Source organism: Geotrypetes seraphini, chromosome 7 (assembly GCF_902459505.1).
Source record: "Geotrypetes seraphini chromosome 7, aGeoSer1.1, whole genome shotgun sequence".
Taxonomy (NCBI): domain Eukaryota; kingdom Metazoa; phylum Chordata; class Amphibia; order Gymnophiona; family Dermophiidae; genus Geotrypetes; species Geotrypetes seraphini.
Window position 1 is genome coordinate 152,617,193 of NC_047090.1, and position 22,418 is coordinate 152,639,610.

General features: G+C 40.9%; 1 protein-coding gene across 5 annotated transcripts in view; it reads left to right on the forward strand.

Moving 5' to 3' along the window:
* The window catches only part of JAG2 (jagged canonical Notch ligand 2), a 288,684-nt gene that overhangs the window by 237,650 nt on the left and 28,616 nt on the right, over positions 1-22,418 (forward strand). For all 5 annotated transcript variants that reach the window (XM_033952670.1, XM_033952665.1, XM_033952666.1 and 2 more), the window contains 4 exons: positions 4,583-4,668; positions 16,369-16,482; positions 16,661-16,776; positions 21,083-21,337. In XM_033952670.1, coding sequence (XP_033808561.1) covers positions 4,583-4,668; positions 16,369-16,482; positions 16,661-16,776; positions 21,083-21,337 — 571 coding nt within the window. The remainder of the gene's footprint in view (positions 1-4,582; positions 4,669-16,368; positions 16,483-16,660; positions 16,777-21,082; positions 21,338-22,418) is intronic.

Consider the following 22,418-nt stretch of genomic DNA (forward strand, 5'->3'; position numbering starts at 1 on the left):
TTAAGGTTTGACACTTGTGCCAGAATATTTTTACTAAATTTAAGAAGTATTTGCCCTCTTTCAAATGGTATAGAGGTTAAAAAAGGGAAAGGCATTAATGAAGTCATTAGGTTCAATCTAGACATTTATTTCTGCATGAATTTAAACAACTAAAAAAAAAGATAAATATAGCCCAGTCATACAAGAAATGGCTCTACAGCAGGGGTGCCAACACTTTTTGGGCTTGTGAGCTACTTTTAAAATGACCAAGTCAAAATGATCTACCAACAATAAAAATTTTAAAAAAACACAAAGCACACTGTACGCAGAGAAAATGTTAATTATCATTTATATTACGCGGGTTTTCAAAGAGGTCAAGGCAGACGATTCTATGCAATGTCACCTCAGGAACAACTATACAAAAATAGATACCCCCTCCCTTTTTACTAAATCGCAATAGCGGTTTTTAGAGCAGGGAGATGCACTGAATGCCCTGCGCTACTCTCGATGCTCATAGGCTCCCTGCGCTAAAAACCGCTATTGCGGTTTAGTATAAGGGGGCCAAAGTGCAAAATATAGACAGCAGATATAAATTCTCAAAACAGATACATTTTGATCACTAAACTGAAAATAAAATCATTTTTCCTACCTTTTTGTCTGGTGATTTCATGAGTCTCTGTTTGCACTTCCTTCTTCTGACTATAAATCCAATATTTTTTTTTCTTTCTGCCCCTCCCCTTTTCTTTCTGTCTCTCTCCCCCTGCCCCCCCTCCCAAGCCATCGCGCCAATTTCTCCACTTCCCCGATTCTTTCCCTACCCCCTAAGCCATCATGCCGATTTCTCCCTGCTTCCACGAGCCAGGCCAGGAATGTACAAGCGCCGGACTCACAAGACTTCACCTCTGATGTCAATTCTAACGTCAGAGAGGAAGTTCCAGGCCAGACAGGCAGCGATTAGAATTGACGTCAGAGGTGAAGTCTTGTGAGTCCGGCGCTTGTACACGCCTGGCCTGGCTCAGGGAGGCAGGAAAAAAAGATTGCCAAGGCAATGCGATCGACTCACATTGCCTTTGCGATCTACTGGTCGATCGCGCTCGACCATTTGGGCACCCCTGCTGTTATGGTATCCTGTTCTGACCTGAGGAAAGGGGTTTAGTTCCCAAAAAACTGCCTTATTTCCATTTCCTATTTATAAACTTTAATCAATAGATACAATACTACTTGATTCTACGTAAAGCAACAAAAAATTTTTTTTCTAACTTTTGTCGTTTCTGCTTTAATCATCTTGTCTTAACTCTTCTTTCTAGCCAGCATCTGTCCGCTCTGTCTTCCATACAGCATCAGCCCCTTTCATCCACTCTGTCCTCTCCCCATTCCATATGGCATCTTCCCTCTTTATGCTCCTTCAATAAACTGTCTATCCTCTGCTCCTTCTCTTCTCCTTTGTACATGATTGATTTCTGCTCTGCCACCTCTCCATTTTTCTCTCTCTGTCACCACACCGTCCCCTATGCTCTGGCATCTCTCTCTTCTCCTTTCTTTCCTTCGCACCCCACAGTCTGGTATCTTCCCTACCCTGATTCTCTGGCATCTCACTCCTTTTCTTTTCTTCCATCTCTCCCTCCCCCTCCATGCTCTGACATCTCCTCCTTCCTTTCCCCCTTCCTTTTCCCTTGGTCTGGCATACTTTCCTTCTTCCCTCCATGCCCTGGCATCTCTTCCTCCCTCCAATCCCTGGCATCTCGTTTCATTCCCTCCCTCATCTTCTTTCTCCCTCCAGTTGGGTGCAGAAAGTCTCTCCCCCTCTGCTCCCTTTCCTCCTTCTGTCACCCAAGGCCTGGCGTCATGAACTTCTTCAGGCAGCAGCATTCACAATTCACTGCTGTTGCCAGCTTCGGGCCTTCTTCTCTGTCAGGTCCTGCCTTCATGGAAACAGAAGTAGGCAGGACCCAGCAGAGAGGAAGGCCTGAAGCTGGCAACAGCAGTGAATTGTAAATGCTGTTGCTAGCCAAAGATGTTCAAGACACCAGGCCGAGCACCCGGGGCAGACTGCTACTCTCCCCCCCACGACCCTCCTATCTCTACCTCCCTCCCATCATGAGACTCTAAACAGCACTGCTCTACTCTAAGCAGGCTGCTTCAGGGCTTTCTCCTGCCATGATTCCCTCTGGCATGTCACTGATGAGGGAAGGAGGTAAAGGAGGGTCGGATCGGGTTGGGGGGAGGCGCCCGGGATGATGATGAGACTGCTGCTGCCAGCGAATCCAGCAAGGGTAAGGCCCCAAAGCACAATACTGGGGGGCCCCCCTGACCGTTTTGGGCCCTAGGCCTGTGCCTACTGGGCCTATCCTTTAATCCGGCCCTGCTTCCCCCCCCCCCATATGCCCTAACATCTCTCTCTTCCACTCCATGGTATGGTATCTTCTTTCCCTCCCTCCCATGGTCTTTGCATCTCTTTCCTCCTTTTCCTTTTCTTCCTTCTCCCTCCTTCCTTCTCTCTCCCCAATTGGGTGCAGCAGCATTTCTCTTCCCCCCTCCCCCATTGGGTACAGCAGTATTATCAGCATTTCTCTTCCCCCCCCCCCCAATTGGGTACAGCAGAAGCAGCATTTCTCTTCACCCTCCCCCCTAATTGGGTGCAGCAGCATGATTCTTCCCCTCCCCCCATTGGGTACAGCAGTATTATCAGCATTTCTCTTCCCCCCCCCCCCAATTGGGTACAGCAGAAGCAGCATTTCTCTTCACACTCCCCTCTAATTGGGTACAGCAGCTTTTCTCCTCCCATTCACCCACCCCCTCTCCCCCCCGTCTCACACACCCAGCAGATTCGCTACAGACAAAGGCAAGTTGCAAGTTTCCCTTCGTCGCTGACCTATCTCCCAAAGGTCAGCAACAGAGGGAAGCTTACAACTTGCTGCTCTTGCTTACTTCGGGCCTTTCTCGTTGACAGGTCCTGCCTTCGCGGAAACAGAAAGTAGGCAGGACCCGGCAGCGAGAAATGCCTGAAGTAAGCAAGAGCAAGTAAGCTTCCCTCCGTGGCTGGCCTATCTCCTGCATGCTCCGGGGCTCTAATGGTCCGTGCCGGCTTCTCTTCCCTACCCCCTCCCCCCCCCCCCCGACGTAACTTCCGGTTTCGGAGGGAAGCCGGGTTCGAGTTGCTTGCTGGGTTTTGTTTTAAGTCTGGCGGGAGTCTTTCGGCGTCTCTTCACACTGCGCGTAAAGCAGTGGCGGCAGCAGGATTCGGCAGATGACAACTGGGCGGGCATCTAAATTTGCTGGGCCGAGCGCCCGGCTGAAAAGCGCTGGGGAGAACACTGAACTGGGACCCCCATTTTAGGCCAATTTATGGGCCCAAAAATCCCAGTTTATATTTGAGTATAAACAGTACATGATATAACAGTTTCACTCATTTTCTATCTGCTTTTCTGTGTCTCTATAGAGATACAGTATATCTATAATATGGATTATTAAACAAATTTCAGTGTTTTTGAAATTATTTCTTTCTGGTTGGATCACTTCAGCTTCTAGTCACTACTGGATGATTTAATTTAAAAAGACAAATCTGCAGCCTTCTAAGTATGTATGAATTTAGAGCACCACAGAAGAGATCATTTTTGATTTGTTGTAGTTTTTATTAAAACTTTATTTGAGAAGTTGTCAGCATTTTGTGGGTACCAGTTTAGTTTTTATTGTTCCTTCTTTCTAAGTAATTGTCCTGCATTGTGGTTTCATACCTTGTATGGAAAATAAAAGTTCTATAGAAATAATTGTAGTAATAGTTCCTAGGAAAACGTTTTGAAAATGGAAAAATGTTGACAAATTACCTTTATTTTATTTATTTAAAACATTTCTAATCCACCTTTCTCCAAGGTGGCTCACAAATTTCCATGCAAAATAAAATACAGTAAAACCTTTTTTTTAGCTTAACGCTGCATGGTTATCTGAGTAAACAAATACAACTTAAAAAAAAAACCAAACCCAAACAAACCTTGGTTTGCAATCTGAAACCATGCTTGTAACCCAAAAAGTGAATTTCCCCATAAGAAATAATGGAAACTCAGACAATTCGTTCCACAACCTAATAATTTTAATACAAAATACTGTATGTACTTCTATTGCAAGACTTCACTCGTTTAGAAGAGTCACTACACTCCTGCAGTGTCAGAGAGAGAAGAACCATCGGCTCAATTGTGATGTGATGTGATGTGTGTATACTATATGTACTTGTATTGCAAGACATAGCTTGTTTATCAAGTTAAAATGTAATAAAATGTCTTGCTTACTTGCAATCCAAGGTTTTACTGTACATATTTTCAGAGAACGTCAATGTTGCTATTTTCTTCCTCCCCCCCACCAACCATTTTTTTTTTAGTTTAGAAAATCTACTGTAGCTGAAGCAGCTTTCACAATACCAATAGCTTATATTTACAAAAAAAAAATTCTCCCCCCTTTTCTGCAATAGTGAGAAAATAACATGAATGGTGACAACAGGAATTTGTATTTGAATAGTCTATTGTGTGAGAGGAAATCTGTGCTGCATATCTATTAGCTTGTGAATCTACTGTGAGAACATCTATTGTAATTAGGTTTATTATTTTTACAGTTACAATGGCGGCATCTGTGTTGATGGTGTGAATTGGTTTCGTTGTGAGTGTGCACCAGGCTTTGCTGGTCCAGACTGCAGAATTAGTAAGTATCTGTAAAGGACAGTAAGGTCATGACCTTGTGACTTCTCATACATTGACACTGGGCCAGCTACTTCCAAATAATAAAGCTTGATCTAATTGAATTATTCATTAGTGTTAGAACTGCTCTCACCTTACAGATACAAGTGGGAGGCCTTTTATTGTGATGCTGTCTTTTTCTTCATGCTACACATGTTAGAAGAATGGCTAGGGAATAAGCCTAGTTGTACCTATAGATGCTCACATGAAGTGCATGTATGAAGGTCATTAAAATCTTTGCCTAGTTTTGTCAGTTTGTTTACTAATAAGAAGTGCTTACCTTATTGATCATGCATTTATTTGCAGTTCAATTTTATGGACCTTGATTGTGGGCTTTCTCTTATTTTGTTCCAATTGGGTAACTGGTTCAACAAATTCATGTTGGATGAGTCATGTTTAAGAGATCTAACATCCTGCTAGTTAAAAAATGAAGATACTTTGGTGAAATAATGCCTGCTTTCCCTTAGAGAACAATTATCTTCTCACATGTGGATGACATCATTCACGGAGCTCGGTGCAGACACTGCCAAGTGAATTGTCACTTCAAATCTTTGAGCAAGTGCCCCCATAGTGGAATCTAGCTTTCTTTGCATAGAAGCAGTAGAGATTTGAAATTGGGCAGCTGCTCGTGACGTACTTCTCGTATACGCCCAATTGCATTGCATTGGTTGCCTTCCTCATTCATTGGGGAGGGGGAACAGATTCCTCTACACATTTCCTCCTATACCTCTCATTGGGTAACTCTACTCAAATTTCACTAAGATTGAGGCATCTAGAAAAGAAGAGAAGGAGAAAGTGGGTGTGGGGTGAAACATATTGGGTAGGGTCGCTTTTTTTGAAAGCGGTTGGTTGAATAAGAGAGGAAAAGAAAAATAGAAGGAAAGAAAAAAAAAAAAAAAAGACAAGGAGAAGAGAAGATAACTCTAAACACAAGCGAAGGCGTCACGAAATAAAAGTCTTCAGGCTTATCTTGAATTTATCTAGATGTGGTTCATCTCGGAGCTGCTGTGGCAGAGCATTCCACAACGTTGGGGCGACTACTGCAAAATTTATTTTCCGGGTGTAATAAAAATCTTTTATGGAAGGAATTAGCAGGAGTTTTTGATCTGTTGACCTTAGAGTACGTGAGGAACATTGAGGAATGAGAAGCTTATCAAGATATGAAGGCTGATGAGAGAGTTTTATTTTGAAGGTCAGCAGGATGATTTTATAAGTGATACGATGTATGATAGGGAGCCAATGTGCAGGTTGATATTTTTATGGTAGCAACATAGGCACACTGCCATTGGTATGTCTTGCTTCAAGTATACAAAATGTGGTCTTAGTGTGCCAGATTTAACTTCAGGCTGACGTTCAGGTAAAAGATTGTGTTTATACAGTTTAATATAATAACAACTGGGTTTTTTCCTGGTAGAGCTTGAGAGGAGGCACAGTTAAGTACCTTACTCAAGGTCTTTTGTATGGCCTTCAAGCTTGAAAACTAGATGTTCCTGCTTTAGACTTTAATCCAAATTTGCTGATTCCTTCATAATGTTTGTGTTATTCAAGTTTGTCTTTAGTCATGGAATTCTTTTTTCAGCTTTTCACTGTACTACTTTCATACATTCTCAATTTTTGTCTATATCTTTAAGCGTCTGCCTATAAAGCCTTTGCTTTTCTGTTAAAGTGGAAAGCATGATTAATCTGAAAAATTGTAAATATACTGAAATATACACAATAGGTCTTTTAAAGTTGTTACGCAAATAAAATAAATGTGTAGTATATTTAATTTGCTTAAGTGTCATCTGTTCCATCTTGGCAATCTATTTGCAAGTTAAAACATTCAGGAATTGAGTTACACATGCTGTAGATTTGCTCATACGATTGGGAGCATGAACTGCTCTTCTGTAAGTTAACAACTAAACTGTAGGAAAAAACACTAAGGGCTCCTTTTACTAAGCTGCGATAGCGTTTTTAGCGCACGCAGAATTGCCGTGTGCGCTAAACCCGCGATACGCAGCTAGAACTAATGCCAGCTCAATGCTGGCATTAGCATCTAGCGCATGCTAAGCACGCGCTAAAATCGCTATCGCAGCTTAGTAAAAGGAGCCCTAAGGGGAAGATTTCTCAAAACTAAAATGTGCCTTTAACATGCTCGCTAAACCGGTTCCTGCGGGTTTAGCGTGCATGTATTTTAGCATGTATCAAAACGGCTTACCTTAGTCTTTTCTGAGTTTTCTAACAGTCTCTGCTACTGCTGTGCAAATGTAGTACAATGAAGTCATTAACATTAAAATGCGCACTCTGAGCAATTCTCTATAATTGCTGAGTGATTCCCTATTTGCGGCCAAAATTTACTGACAGGTCTGAGCTATTGTAGCCTTACTTTCTGATCAGTGCCTGAGCACTAATTGGCTCAGGTACTGACAGGAAAGTAAGGTTTGACAGCTCAGACCCCTCCCGTCCTCTTCCCCCCCCCCACACACATGCAAATTAATTTTTTTTAAAAAAAAACCTCCAAATCGAAGATTGTCAGGAGAGATGTCACACTCCTGCCGCGGTCGCACAACCTCCGGACACCTACACCTGGAAGCAGGAGAGATGTCCACTCTCTCCTGCTGTTTCCCCCCCGACCACATCCCCCGTGCCCCCAACAACCCCCTACCTACATTATTCAGGAAGTTCAGCTGGAGGGACACCTACCCCGCTCCGGCTGGCAGGCCCACCTCTTTACAAAATGGAAGGCCTTCCACTTTCCTGGGCATCCTGGGATGTGTCTGGGAGGGGTCTAAGGCTCTGATTGGCCAGATTGCTTAAGGCCCCTCCTATGGAAGGTGCCTTAGGTGTCTTGGCCAATCGTAGCCTTAGGCCTCTCCCTGGTGCATCTGGGGAGGGTCTTAAGGCCTTGATTGGCACAGACACCTAAGACCCCACCCATAGGAGGGGCTTTAAGCACCCTTAACCAATCAGAGCCTTAGACCCCTCCCAGCGCATGCCCGGATCCATGCGAAGGCCTGCCATTTTGTAAAGAGGTGGGCCTGCCAGCCGGAGCAGGGTAGGTGTCCTCCAGACGAACTTCCTGAATAAGGTAAGGAGAGGCCGGGGAGGGGGGGGGTGTCAGGAGGGAGGTTGGGCAACAGGAGGCAGAGTTGGGCTATTGTGTTAGTACAGCAGAAGAGAGTGGAATATCTCCTGCCACCAGGGATGGGTGTCCGGAGGTTGTGCGAGTAGGCATCTCTCTTGCTGCGATCTTCAATTTGATTTTTTTAAAAATATATATATATGCGGGTGTATTCTGCGCATGTGCTGATCACTACCACCAGTGGCTCATCTCAAGTAAATTTAGCGAGCCTACTTGAACATCTGTGAACCTCATTTGTATGCGGGTTCTTTTGAAAATGACTCTCCTTTTTGAAATTGTTACAATAGTGACCTTGGTAGCAGCCTGTCAGATTTTACAGTGAAGTTTTGAGATATCTCATCCTAAATCTTTTTTTCATGTCAATATTACGGAATGTGATTAATGGGGAGGGGGCTACAAGTCGACAGTTCTTTTTCTGTAAGATGGTTTAGGTTTTTCAAGGAATCACACTGGCATTGCACAGCAATACAGTAGAATCCCGATTATCCGGGACTTAAGCAACCGGTGCACTCACCCAACCGGTAAAAAAAATTGCTGGCAAAAAAAAGATCATCCTCCCTCCAGCCCCCGAAGCAGCGGTGGTCCTGACCCAACAACCCCTCTCCGACCTTCCCTCCAGCCCCCAAAGTGGCAGGGGTCCTGACCAAATAACTGTCCCTCCAGCTCCCGAAGCAGCAGCGGTCCTGACCGGACAACTGTCCCTCCCTCCCTCACTTTCCTGAAGCAGCAGTGGCAGCCAGTTAGCAGAGGCAGAACTGTAAACCAGCTGTTTGTGGCCAGCCCCAGCAGAGCCGTTCCTCTGACGTGTCACTTCTGACACAGCAGATGAAAGGCCCTGCTGGGTCTGGCCGCAAACAGCCTGTTTATAGTGCTGACCAGCTGCTGCTTCAGGTAAGTGAGAGATTGAGGGAGGTTGGGTCAGAACTGCTTTGGATAAGTGAGAGGGGTCAGGAGGCCAGACCCGCGCTGAGGGGGAGGTGCACCAGAAGTGTTGGGGGAGGGTCCAGCATCCATCAGCAGAGTGAAAGAGATGGATGGATGCTGGACCCATGTTTGGGAGTGGGGGGAAGAGAAAGTGACCCAGACCATAAAGGAGGGTGGCAAGGGAGGAACAGATGCTGTCCCTACAAGTAGGGGTGGGGGGATGAGGTGGGAAGGGAGACAAAACTATTTTTATAGTATCTCTCAAGCAACCAGAAACTACAGTTATCCAGCATCTACCAATCCCCATGGGTGCCAGATAACTGAGAGTTTACTGTATATTTTCTAAACAGCAAATAACATTGCTCATTACTTGAATGAACTTGTTCATTACTAAGAGCCATCATAGTAAAATAGTAAATGACCACAGATGAAGCCCTGCATATTCTAACCAGTTTGCCCAACAATTTGACTGCAGCATAGCTTAATCATATGTTATGTGAAGTCAACATATAAAACATAAGTGCCTTATGTCCACCCCATTATATGCCTAATTATTAGTGACTAATGTTCAGATTCTTTTGCAGAATTGTTATAAATGTGTGCATGCAGACAGTCGTAGTAACGTAGTAAATGACAGCAGATAAAGACCTAAATGGTCCATCCAGTCTGCCCTGTAGTCTCATGCATTACAATTTCATGATTACATTCAAATGTCTTTTTTCTTTGTTATTTCTGTGCCCATAGACCTTAGAAGTCTACCCAGTACTGTCCTTAGGTTCCAACTACTGGAGTTGCTATTGAAGCTCACTCCAGCCTATCCAAACCATCTTCTTTGCTGGATTCAGACTGTAGAAGTTGCTCATTTATATTCTAATTTTCCTCTCCACCTCCCTCTGTGCATTCCAGGCATCCACCACCCCTTTCTGAAAAATAATTTCCTTATATTACTTTTAAGTCTACCACCCTTCAACCTCAATGTATGTCCTATAGTTTTATCAATTTCTCTTCTCTAGAAAAGATTTGGTCCTATATTAATATATTTCAAATATTTAATTGTCTGTTTCATATCCACATGTCCCTTCTCTCCTCCAGAATAGTCTCCTCTTGTACTTCTTTTGGCGCAAACCTCCTACCATTTTCGTTGCTTTCCTCTGGACCCCTTAAAGTCTTTTTATATCCTTAACCATGTATGGCCTCCAAAACTGAAAACAATACTCTCAAGTGGGGCCTCACCAGCAACCTGTACAGAGCATCAACACCTCCTTTCTTCTGCTGGTTACACCTCTCTCTGTACAGCCTAGCATCCTCCTGGCTATAGCCACTGTCTTTTTGCCTTCAGATCTTCAGACACTTATCACCCCAAGATCTCTTGCCCCATCTGTGCATATCAGCCTCTCACCTCCCAGCACAAACATGTCTCTTATATTTCTACTCCCCAAATGCATCACTTTGCACTTTGTATTGAATTTTAGTTGCCAGACATCAGACCATTCTTCCAACTTTTGCAGATTCTTTTTCATGTTTTCCACTCCCGGGAGCAAACCTTTCCTTCTAACCCTTTGGCAATATCGCTCACAAGCATTGAACAGAATCAGCCCCAGCACCGATTCTAGAGGCACTCCACTACTCACTTTTGCTTCCTCTGAGCAAATTCCATTAACTACCGACATCTGTCCATCAACCAGTTTCTAATCCAGTTCACCACTTTGGATCCTAACTTCAGCCCATCAGGTTTGTTCAAGAGTCTCCAATGAGGAACCATGTCAAAGGCTTTGCTGAAATCTAAGTAAAGTATATCTAGCTCACTTCCTTGATCTATTTTTGCTTAAATGTTACCCTGTTAGAAAGCATTAGGCCCACAAATGAACCAATTTATCCAAGCTTTACATCTCCCATTCTGTCCAAGCCTAGGGGTTATTAAATGCTTCTTCTTCATGTTCTACAGTTGGTCCTCCTATACAAAATATATAGACTGATTGTTCCACTGGCAAATTCTTCCACTCTGAGTGTTGATTAGCCTTTAAATAAGCAATTTGCACTAAATGTGGTCAGCCTTGCACCAGCTGCTTCATGGAAGGCCATTAATTTTCCTTTGCTTCCATGCCTTTTTCTTTTTTTTTTTTTTTTTTGAGGGATCCCCTCTGTTTCCTACTTCTTTTTTAATTTATTCTCTGTTCTTGTTCCCACCACCTCCCCCGGGAGTGTATTAGTCATCTACCATTCTATGTAAAATTCATGTTCTCTAGTTTTACCTATTCTCCCTTTTATATATTATTTACCTTTCAACTGTTTAAATGTGACCTGCTAAGTGAAAAAGTTCCAAAAGTGATACAAATAACAGAGAGAGGGGCTATAATAGTTTGGAGATGCAGCTTTCATTTCTGGAAGCTTTGGGGCTCATATTCAAAAAACATAAGTCAGCACTTGGACATCCTAATCGCAGGGATGTCCAACATCAATTTTTAAAGACATTTTCTGGACATATAGCAAGGCATTTTGCCCACTGTGCATCCAGAGTTCCTGGGGGCGTGTTAATGGGCAGGCTTTGGGCATGCTTAATTTGGACTTCTTGTGGCGATAATCGAACCTTTCCCTAGACGTCCTGGACAGAACTTAGTCATTAGAAGCATCTCAAGTGCCACTGGATACATGAAGGAATAACCCCTGACCCCCCCCCCCCAACACTCACACTCCTCCATTGCTCACTAACCCCCTCCCACCCCACAAAAAATCTAAATGAAAGTGCATACCTGTCTCTAGAACAGCAGCACTTGGTATGGGAAAGTCTAGTAGAGCATGGGTGTCAAAGTCCCTCCTCGAGGGCCGCAATCCAGTCGGGTTTTCAGGATTTCTCCAATGAATATGCATGAGATCTATTTGCATGCACTGCTTTCATTGTATGCTAATAGATCTCATGCATATTCATTGGGGAAATCCTGAAAACCCAACTGGATTGCGGCCCTCGAGGAGGGACTTTGACACCCCTGTAGTAGAGCATCACTCAGGTGGATGGGATAGTGAGCCATTTATGGTTGAAAGTGTGAGGCCACCAAAACCCTACCATATTGCACTATAGGTGCCATAAGAGCTGTTGGGGTGGTAGACGGGTGGGTCTGGTAGGTTTGGGGGAGTTTTAGAGGGCTCACCCTAAATTAGAAGGGGATTCTGGTGATATGTACTTCTGATACCCCTTATATGAAGTTCACAGCAGCGCCCTCTAAGGTGTCCCACTGCTCTGTTAGCATGTCTGTATGGCCAGTCCTTCACAATGATGATCACTCCCATGTCCAAATGGTCTGGATTTGGATGATTTAAACTTGGACGTTTCTTTGGTCGAAAATAGGGTATAAAGTTAGGCGTCCTAAAGGTTGGATGTCCTATCGGCCTAGACGTCCAACTAGGCGATTTTCAAAAATATATATATTTTTGGACATCTAGCATTTTGGCTTTCAAAAATGGACATCTCTGTGCTTCCAGCTTTGCACATTTAGTGGGAAACGTCCATGTTGAACTTAGATGTCCTTTTCAAAAATAGCCCTCCATGTGTACCATAGGGTCAGTAGAATGAGACTATGTAATTTCTTTTTTTTTTTTACAACTTTTAAGTTTTCTTGTGTTCTACATTCAAACATTGCAGGTGCCCAAAGTGAGGTGCTTGATTTCTGGGATTAATCACTTTTTTATTAATAAATGTTTCTCATTTTTTTAAAGATATAATTAGTCCATACCCTTTGATAATGTCACGCACAAATATTGAATAGAATCGTTTCTGGTACTGATCCCTGAGGCACTGTACTACTCTCTGCCTTTTCCTCCGAGTGAATTCCATTTACTACCACTCTCTCAACCACTTCACAATTCAGCTTCACTTTGGGCCCTAACTTCAACTCTTGGTTTATTCACGATCTTCTTATATGTCAAAGGCTTTGTTGAAATCCAAGTAAATTATATCTAAAGCATGTCCTCTAGCCATTTCTTTGGTTACCCAGTCAAATCATCAGATTCATTTGGCAAAATTTTTCTTTCATAAAACCATGTTATCTCAGATCTTGGATTCCAGGAAGTTCAATCCTTCCTGCAGCAGTGTTTTCATTTGTTTTCCAACCATGAAGTAAGGTTTACTGGCCTGTAGTTTTCTCACTTATGTCACCTTTTTTGTGGAGAGGGACCACATGCACATCTCCCTCTGAATCTCTTCATCTCTAAGGGTCTATTAGATAAATCTTTAAGGGAAACCCACCAAAATGTCTCTGAGCTCTCTTAATATCATGAGATATATGACAATTGTTCTTCCATTGTAACCCCCATTTATAAATCTTTTGGAATCTGCCTTGAACTGCAAGGTAATGGCGGAATAGAAATCTCTAATGTAATGTAATATATCCAATCCAATCATTAGGTTTTTATACCGGGTCTTCCATATGATAGGGCTCGTCTCGGTTTACAATAATTAATTCAATCCTATGGCTTTTGTCTGTTTTCAGTTTTTCAAAGTGAGCATAAATACTGTATTCCATATGTAATCCGTTCCTCTGTATACCTTTGTCATCCATCTGTGGTCCTTCTCCAGGATTTTCTTCTGTGAATAGAGAACAGAAATTTGTTCAGCACATCTGCTCTTTCTTCATCTCTCTCTGCATAACTGTTCTAAACATCTTTCAGTTTTACAATTCCATTTCTAGTCTTCCTCCTTTCCCCAGCATATACTTACATGTATATGAAGTCTCATCACCTCTGCACATATTTAACCATTTTCTTCTTCCATCTATCTGTGCTTTTGCTACTATCGCTGACTGTCCAGCTCTCTTCGATGTGAACAGCCTAGAAGTCATCTGACTATGGCGGTATAGAAGAATAAAGTTGTTGTTGTTATTATTATTTCTTTGGTAATAATTTCTGTGTTCCTTTTTCATACTTTTGTATTTTGTGAAGGTCACATCTTTTGCTTTTATCAGCAGCTTGTTTGAAGAACCATATCTGTTTCCTTTTTCTCTTCATTTTGTTAACTTTTCTTACATATAAAACTGTTTCACTTGGACCACTCCTCAGATGGTCCCCTCTCCAGATGTTAGATATACTTTCTCTGTTTGTGAGCACTGGATCCAGTTTCACTTGAACCCCTTTTTTTCATAGATTCCATCCACCATTTGAATAGAGTGCTTTGACATACATCTACAGTCGTCTTCTTTCTGATTCAGCAGATGGATCATTCTAGTCTACATCTTGCAAGTTGAAGTATCCAGTAATAGTACCTTCCCTTTCTTTCCCACCTTCTGGATATCTTGGTATCAATCCTTATCCAGCTTCTCTGTTCTTCAGTTACCAGTGTTTTCAAAAGTTTTTCTGCTCTAAAGAAGTTTTTTGATTATTAAATGAAATGGTGTGGTGGCCATGTTAGTCCATTTTCCAAGGTAGTATAAAGAAATAATAAAAATGGTTGTACCTAAGAGTGAATTTGTTATACTACCATTTGTAAACATGTAAAAGAATAACCTAATTTGGTCACAGAATAAACATTAGTTTACATACTAGCTTCTGCTTGTTGTTGCACGGCTAATGCATGTTCAAAGTGGCAAAATAATTGCAACAATTAGACCTCATTTATTAAATCTGCAAAAAAATATTCCCTTAGTGCTTTTTTCAAACAAAACTAATTTCTACACAATTCTATGGCTACCAGAAGGACCAAACAACAAAATTCTTAGTGTTAGTAAATTCTTAGTGTTAGTAAACTTCAGTCCTTCCTCTTCCATATGATGTACAGCTTTGTCAGAAATTTTGATATTACTTTTAACTAATCCATGTCCATTTTCTGGTGAAATTGCCCAAAGATTTGTCCTAGGCTTCTTAAGGGACAAATATGTCAAATACAAAGGATTAAATCAATGTAAACATGAAATGCGGTCATAAAATTTACTTAGATAAGAATCAGGCAGCAACATTTTTTTTTAATTAGCTGTAATACTGTAGTTTGTGGAACAAGAAGCCCTAAATCAGTGGTCTTCATTAATTTTTAAGCTGAGACCACTTTGGATTCTAATGAGCTGAAGGAAAGCCACCAAATACCTTCCAACACAGGACCACAACACTGCTGGCCAGTGTGTATCAATGAGATCCATTCCCACCAGCCTACTTTCCAGCTTCATTTGGGGGTGTCCTTAGGTTGTGAGCATTTCCAAATGCATTTTCTTTTGCCTTTTGAGAAATGCCTTGTCCTACCAGCATGCGGTTCTTTCCCCATCCATTTCTGCTTTCTGTCCTGAGCCTAGGTAGAGGCAGAGTATCAGGGAAAAACCATCAGAAAGACAATGGGGTCCACCCCAGAGGTATCCAGGGGCTGCCATTGGTCCCCAGGCCTTGCATTGAAGAACACTGCCCTAAATAGTTGTTCCCCTAGCATCACTGTGGCTCTGGCTACTGCCTTATTATACAGCTTGCTATCTTGATCATCAATCACCATCATATGAGGTTTGCTTCACAGTATATATCAGTTTCTCAAGCTCCTTTTTATACTGCTTCATTTTGTATTGAATCTTAACTCAAACAGTTGTCTTAACGCTTGTTTTCTTGGATCACCTCTTTTTCAGACTGTTCCCATCAGCATGTCATAGCATCAGTTTTTTAATCAAACATACCAGAATAAATATGTCCTTCAGAGCTCTTTATCACCATTATTGTTCCGTCTGTTTTTGAGCCTACTACCATTCTTGACAGAGAAATTGAGTATTTAGGCATTATCTTAGATTCACAGTTACTGTATCTTTTGATATAGATATATATATATATATATATATATTCAACTGTGACTCATAACTGGGTTGGGGCTTTACTTGTAATTAGATCTGCTATATCTTATTTTAATAAATCACTCCATAAGCTCATCATGTTCTGGTATTGAGTAGGCTGGGTTACACTAATTTCTTATTTAATGGTCTCCCTTCTTATGCTATTAAGAAATGCAGACAATCCAGAATCATCAGTGGTGCTAAGAGATATGTACATTTGCTCCCCTGTTCATTTCTCATGAAGTATAAAATTTTTGAGATTGCCTATAAAAGCTCTTTAGGCTAACAAGAATATTTGGCCAATTTGCTTACTCCTTACTGTCTGATAAGAACATTTAGAACACTAAATCAGAATTACCTCTTCCATCTCTTAAAGAAGCAAAACATGAATCTGCTCCAGCTGCCACATTTTATTACTTAGCTCTAGCCTCTTTGGAATGCTTTACTATCTTATCTTCAATTAAAATCTAATCTTACTGCCTTCAAGAAAGGAATAAAAACCTATTTCACTCTTGCCTTCCCAGGGTCAGATAATATGGGCTAGGGTGTCATGGTTTTAAGTGTTTTGAATGTTCAGCTGCTTGATCCTGTGACATGTTGAGAAGATGTTTGGTTTTGTACTAACTGAAAATGCTGCCCTATATTTCAATGACGTTCCTTTCAGAACTTTTGTTTTAACTTGGTTGTGCACTGCTTAGGTTTGCTAAACTGGTATTTGCTTTGCATGCTTCTGGAAAGATGACCTTTGCTATAGATGAGACTGATGTTCCTGTAATTTCTTATAATTAAGCAATAGTTAAAACAGCTAATTCTGCTGGTTGGTTTTGTTTTATAGACATAGATGAATGTCAGTCCTCCCCATGTGCATATGGTGCCACATGCATAGATGAAATAAATGGATACAGGTGCTCCTGTCCACCTGGAAGAGCAGGACCCAGATGCCAAGAAGGTATTTTGAACAAATTGGAGTAAATTTTATTTGACAGTTGTGTTTTTATATATAACAAGTTTGCGTCTCTATATACTTCTGTGAACACTACTGTAATTAGAATTTCTTTGGTTGGTTAAATTTTGGAATGATTAGTTCTGTTTTATCTTGCTGCTTTTTGCCCTCCCCACCCCACAAGTGATTGACATTGGAAAACCATGTTGGCTTAAAGGAATGCAGTTTCCTCATGGCAGCAAATGGGATCAAGAATGCAACACCTGCCACTGTTTAAATGGTTCTGCTGACTGTACCAAGGTATTTTTTTAATCTATATATATTCTATCTATTTTTTAGCACTGTAGTTTTAACATGTATTCTCTTAGTGCAGGAGTGGGCAACCTTTCTGTATCAATGTCCTTGGAGGGCCACAACATCATGTAATGTCAGAATTCACAGGGAGCTATAGACCTGTGATAAATTAAGTAGAAATTTAACTAGCCAGAATTCTGGTTAATGATGTTTTCTGTGTATATTTCCCATGGTCTTGTAGGCCACATAAAATTCAGTGGTAGGTTGTAGGTTGCCTACATCTGGTTTAGCAGTTGAGGACTGTAGGGTTTGTTGTGACATTGTTTTTGGTTGAAATATCTGCTATTGAAGGATATTTTCAGGTATATGTTAGTCTGAAAACATAAATGTCCATGTAGGATTTATCCATAATTGCAGGTCAGAGATAATGAATTATAGGAAAATCTGTACATAGTTTAGTTGTTTACATAGAGAAAACAAACTACTATGCTTGTTTTATGAATTCCTTTTTAGTCTTCTAACATTTTTATACTGCTTTTATGGGCTCAGGGGGTAAATGATATACAACCCTAAAATAGTATCCAAGAATATTGTCTCATCCCTTAAAACACCCAGAGAAAAATTACTACACTACAAGGACAAGAAAACAACAGACAGGACCCCCTTGATAGTGACATACAATCCAGAGCTGGAAAAACTAAGAAAAATTATAAGAGATCTACAACCACTACTCCATGAAGCTGAATTGCTAAAGAAATATTCCCAGCTCCACCTGTGCTGGCCTTCTATCAGGCACCTAATTTGAAACAAAAATTGGTAAAAAGCAAGCTCCCCACAAAAAACCCATGAAGAAAAAAATGGTACACATCTTGTGGTGTGACAAACTGCAAACTGTGCACGCACATCTCAAAGGATCCCACGGTCACTCATATGGGAAAAACATTCAGCATAAAAGAATCCTTCACATGTTCATCTTCTAATGTGGTATACATCATTCAGTGCAAAGAGGCATGTTACATTGGTGAAACAAGCCAAATGCTAAAGACCAGAATCAACCTACATAGATATCATATTAAGAATTGCAATACCAACCAGGATGGCACCTCTGTCGGACAACACTTTGGAAAAACTGACCACTGCACCATTGATTTTATGATGAGAATACGAAGATAATCCAAGAACGTAAAACCTTTGAAACCAAAATAAGATACTTTGACACCTATCAGACAGGACTTTAACAGAGATCTGGGCTTTCTTTCCCACTATAAAGACATTTAAAATTGCTCTGCCACCTTTCTGTCAACTGCCTACCCAGCCACCCCTCCCTCTTCCTATCCCTGAAATGCTTTCACGTTTCCTTATATATGCTGATATTTTTCAACATTTTGTTTATTTCTGATCTGAAGAAGAAAAGTTACCTTCAAAAGCTCATCATAAAATGCATCAAGTTCATCCAATACAAAAGGTATCAAGTTATTTCCTTTGTTTTTTGTTTTATTTCTTTATACTACCTTGGAAAGTGGACTAACACGGCCACCACACCATTTCACTCTGTGATTACAATCAAAGCAGTTGATACTTATTTTGTATCTGAGACAGTGTAGAGTTAAGTGATTTGCCCACAGTTACAAGGAACTGCAGTGGGAACTGAATCCAGTTCCCCAGGTTCTCATGCCACTGCGCTAACCAATAGGCTGCTACTCCACTCTGTGCATCCATACAGTGAATGCACAGTGGTTCTTCTATGCCAACACCCCATCAGCCAACAAGAATATTTATTCCACCCCCCACCCCCCCAAAAAAAAAATCACATCTCAAACATAAATTGTTTTTCATGGCTCATCTGGGTTGGTCAGTCACAATTCTTAATTTAAAAAGATGTTCCTTCAGGACTGGAAACAACCCCAATTCCTCAGAGTCTGTTTATTTGTGTGCATTGCTGTTAGTTTATACAGGGAGTGCCACATTATGCCAATCCAGGGTCATGCTCTGTTTCCAGTGTGCAGCAATCACTAATCTGGCTGCTGCGAGTCCCATACTTAGCAACATGCTCTCCCCATCATCCAGTTATGCCACTGTCGGGTTCAGCAATGCACTCAGTGATAGGACATATCAAGCATTGAAACAGTTGGGAAGAAATCTTAATCTTCTAACTTCTAAACACATATGAAACTAGAGAGGAAGTATTGATGCTGGGTGATTAAAAGAGGGTGATAAACTTGATCTTTTTCTAAAATTCTATGAGCGTCAGAGCTGTTACCACCATGTCCAGTGCTAAAAAGCACTCTATGGGTTTTTGAAGAGGGGGGGTTAATGTAGTTTATGATTAGCTTTCAAAGGTAATCCCTTCTTCCTTAGATCAGAGGAGGAAGGAGTACCTTCGAAAGCTAATCATAAACTACATTAAGTTAGTTCAATAAAAAAGGTATTTTTCCTTTGTTTTTGTTTTATTTTTATATATTACTTTGAAGCGTGGACTAACATGACCACCAAACCATTTCACTCAAGATCTTTCCCTGAAAGTGGTTTTCCTGGCAGCAGTTTCTTTGGCTTTCAGGTTCTTGTGGTGAGGCCCTTTCTTCATTTCTCAGATTACTTGGTTTTCATTCACCCTTTGCTTTTAATTGTCACTTCCATCTAAATCAGTCTTTCTCCCAGCACTCAGAGTGGACATAAAGGAAGGATCTGGGAACGTGCTTCATAAGTTAGTTATAAATAGAGCTGCTTTTCACTACTTGGAAGTCACCAAGCTTTCAGAAGATGTGACCATTTGTTCTTATCAGTAGGCGACTTCCAAATCGACCCAAGTTCTTGGTAGATTAAAGCTGTAATTGAATCTGCTTGTTTGCAACCTTGGTGGTGCTGGAAAGCTGGTTTTACAGAATAATGAAAATGAAATTATTCTTGCATTTATAATTTCCTTTCCTCCAGGGAAACCTACAGCACAAGGAGCTCTGAGTGTTCCCGAGCTCGTAGCTTGCATTGTGCTTATAATAAGAGTGTGGTTATTACCCCAGGGAGTTCTGGCTAGGTATAGAGGTGGTGGTGGTGGTGGTTCTTGTGCTTGTCTCCTTCTTGTTCTGGTTGCATTTTTTATTTTAGGCTTTGGTATTAGCATACTGAAAGTATTCCAAACTGCACACACAAAGGAAAGAATTTATTTTACACTTCTCCCTCCGTATTCGTGGTTTCAGCAATTACGTTTTTGATTATTCACGGTTTTTAGCTTGCTGGCTTCTCCCCCCAAATTACATCAGCTTGCATAGAGAAATCGCTGATTCCAAACGTTTACAGAGAAAATCGCTGATTCCCAGCACTTTGTTCACCATGTTTTGCCTCTCCTTCAGGAACAGGCCAGGTCTCCCATCATGTTATTCGCGGTTTCACCATATTCACGATGGTTTTTAATAGAAAACAGCAAATAACATAAAAAAAGTTATTTGCGGTTTTTCAGTATTTGTGGTTCTGTTAATCCCCTATCACAGCGAATACGGAGGGAGAAGTGTATTTATTTATATAACAAATTTCTCAACCGCCTATTACTAAGCGGCTTACAAGTAGCAACATTTATAAAATAAAGAATCCTCACAGGGTCTTCTAGGAAGCACAATAATGAAAAATATACCAAAAGAAAGACGAGGACCAAACAACCTTGAACTCTAAAATAGTTTCCTGTATTCAAATCCAACAGTGTGTTGGTGTATGGCAGCATGAATTCCAGTGCTGCTACACTGTTAATTATGATTCGGAATTCACAAATAGCTCACTACAATTCCTGAGTGAGATTTTCCAAGGCATCATTGCCAAAAATCAGACATGCTGAGTCTGATCCTTTATGATGTTATTAATGTTGGATTCAGAGTATAAGGAGTGTTTGGCCCTTGCCTCTTTCTTTTGGTAAATTCAATTGCTACTACTAATCATCATCATTTCTATAGCGCTAGTAGACATGTGCAGTGCTGTACATTAAAATTGTAAGCACTGCACACGTAAGACAGTTCTTACTATTGTACTTGTGTTCCAGACTGCACTGTTCCTTAGTGGTGATATCAGAATATTCAAATTTCTCTCCTTCCTACCTGCTGGTACAGGGGTAAAGCCCATTGGTCTGCACTGGTATAACAGGATTCAAAGAAGAAAGAATAATTTTACCATAGAGCCTTTCAGTGTATCTTGAGGCAGAATTATGTTCTCATTTGCCAATGTTTTTTAAATTATAACTTATATGTTGCTAAGTTAAACTGAACTCAATTAAATTATTAAAACGTTAGAAATGAATTAGGTTTTAATTTCAGTATGCCTTGATTTCTAGGTATGGTGTGGCAGAAAACCTTGCTTGCTACCAAGTCTTTATGGGCATAGTCTAGAAAGTATCCAGTGTCCTGCAGGACAAGACTGCCAAATAAAAGCATCTGTAAAGTGTTTCCAACCTCCTTGTGCTGAGTGGGGAGAATGCAGTGCCCTAGAAAAGCGACCAGACAATTTCAAGTGTGAGCCTAGTTCTGGATATCTAGATAATAACTGTGCCAGAATTACCTTAATTTTTAGCAAGGACAAAATGCCCCAGGTGAGAGACAGCACTTTATTTGATTTTTGCTTTACTAATAATTTGTATAGTATACAGATGCCAAAATTGTTGAATATGAAGTGAGAGCAACTTGTATCATAAGCACAGTGCTTACCTTTAACTAAGAGTGTTTTTATATTTACTGGAGTGAATGAAGTTTTTAACCTGGAGTAGCCTGTTATAGATGGACAATGCATAAGAACTGTGTTTATGAATGAGATAGGATGGAAGAAAAATTGCAAATATAGATCTCCTTTTTTAATGCTGAAGATCTGACTGATTGAAATATTTCTGTATTTCATGCTGAAATGAATTTCCAATTGATCTCCATACTAAAATTATGCACAGGTGATAGATACAGATTTATTTAATTTGATATACTGCCATATTACAATGGCAATCCTGGTTAACAATCAAAATAAATTTTTTTTAAAAGCACATAATGAAAAGAACGCCATAAAATCAAATAGGAAAAATCTCCCTCCCCCGCCCCAAGCCCATGCAGACCTAAAATTCATATTCCACTAAAAGGAATAAAAAGAACCCTACTAAATATTTACTTCCAGAAGTGAACCTGGAAATAACCAAACACTATCATCCTCATTATTGGCATTAGCTGAAAATCTTTTCATAATACAAGGACTGTACTCCATACAGGAGGAAGCACTGTAAACCTATTTCTAGTGCATTAGATGTGTCATTCTAGACAGACAGGTAATATCCCCATGCTTGTAAGCCATGCAGAAGGAATCCACTCCAGCTTTTGAATTCCTCCTCCTTCACTAGAGAGCTCTGCTGCCCCCTTCGATTTTTCCTTTTACATGTAAGCCGGAAGGAGTCTTTCTGATCTACTTTGCTCTGTTTATTTCTTCTGCTGCTGCTGCTTCTTTTTTTTTTTTTTTTTTTTTTGTCTTTTTCTGTTCTTTTGGCAAAATTTTGATGGCTTTCGGTGTTCAAAGCTCCCCTTGTTGAGGGTTCAGCTCTGCCTACATGGAGGAGAAGCAGACTGAGGTCCGCAATTGACAGGCCAATCCCTCAGTGGTACCTGTTGGCCAGCCTGCGGAAATTTTTTGGGAGCTCG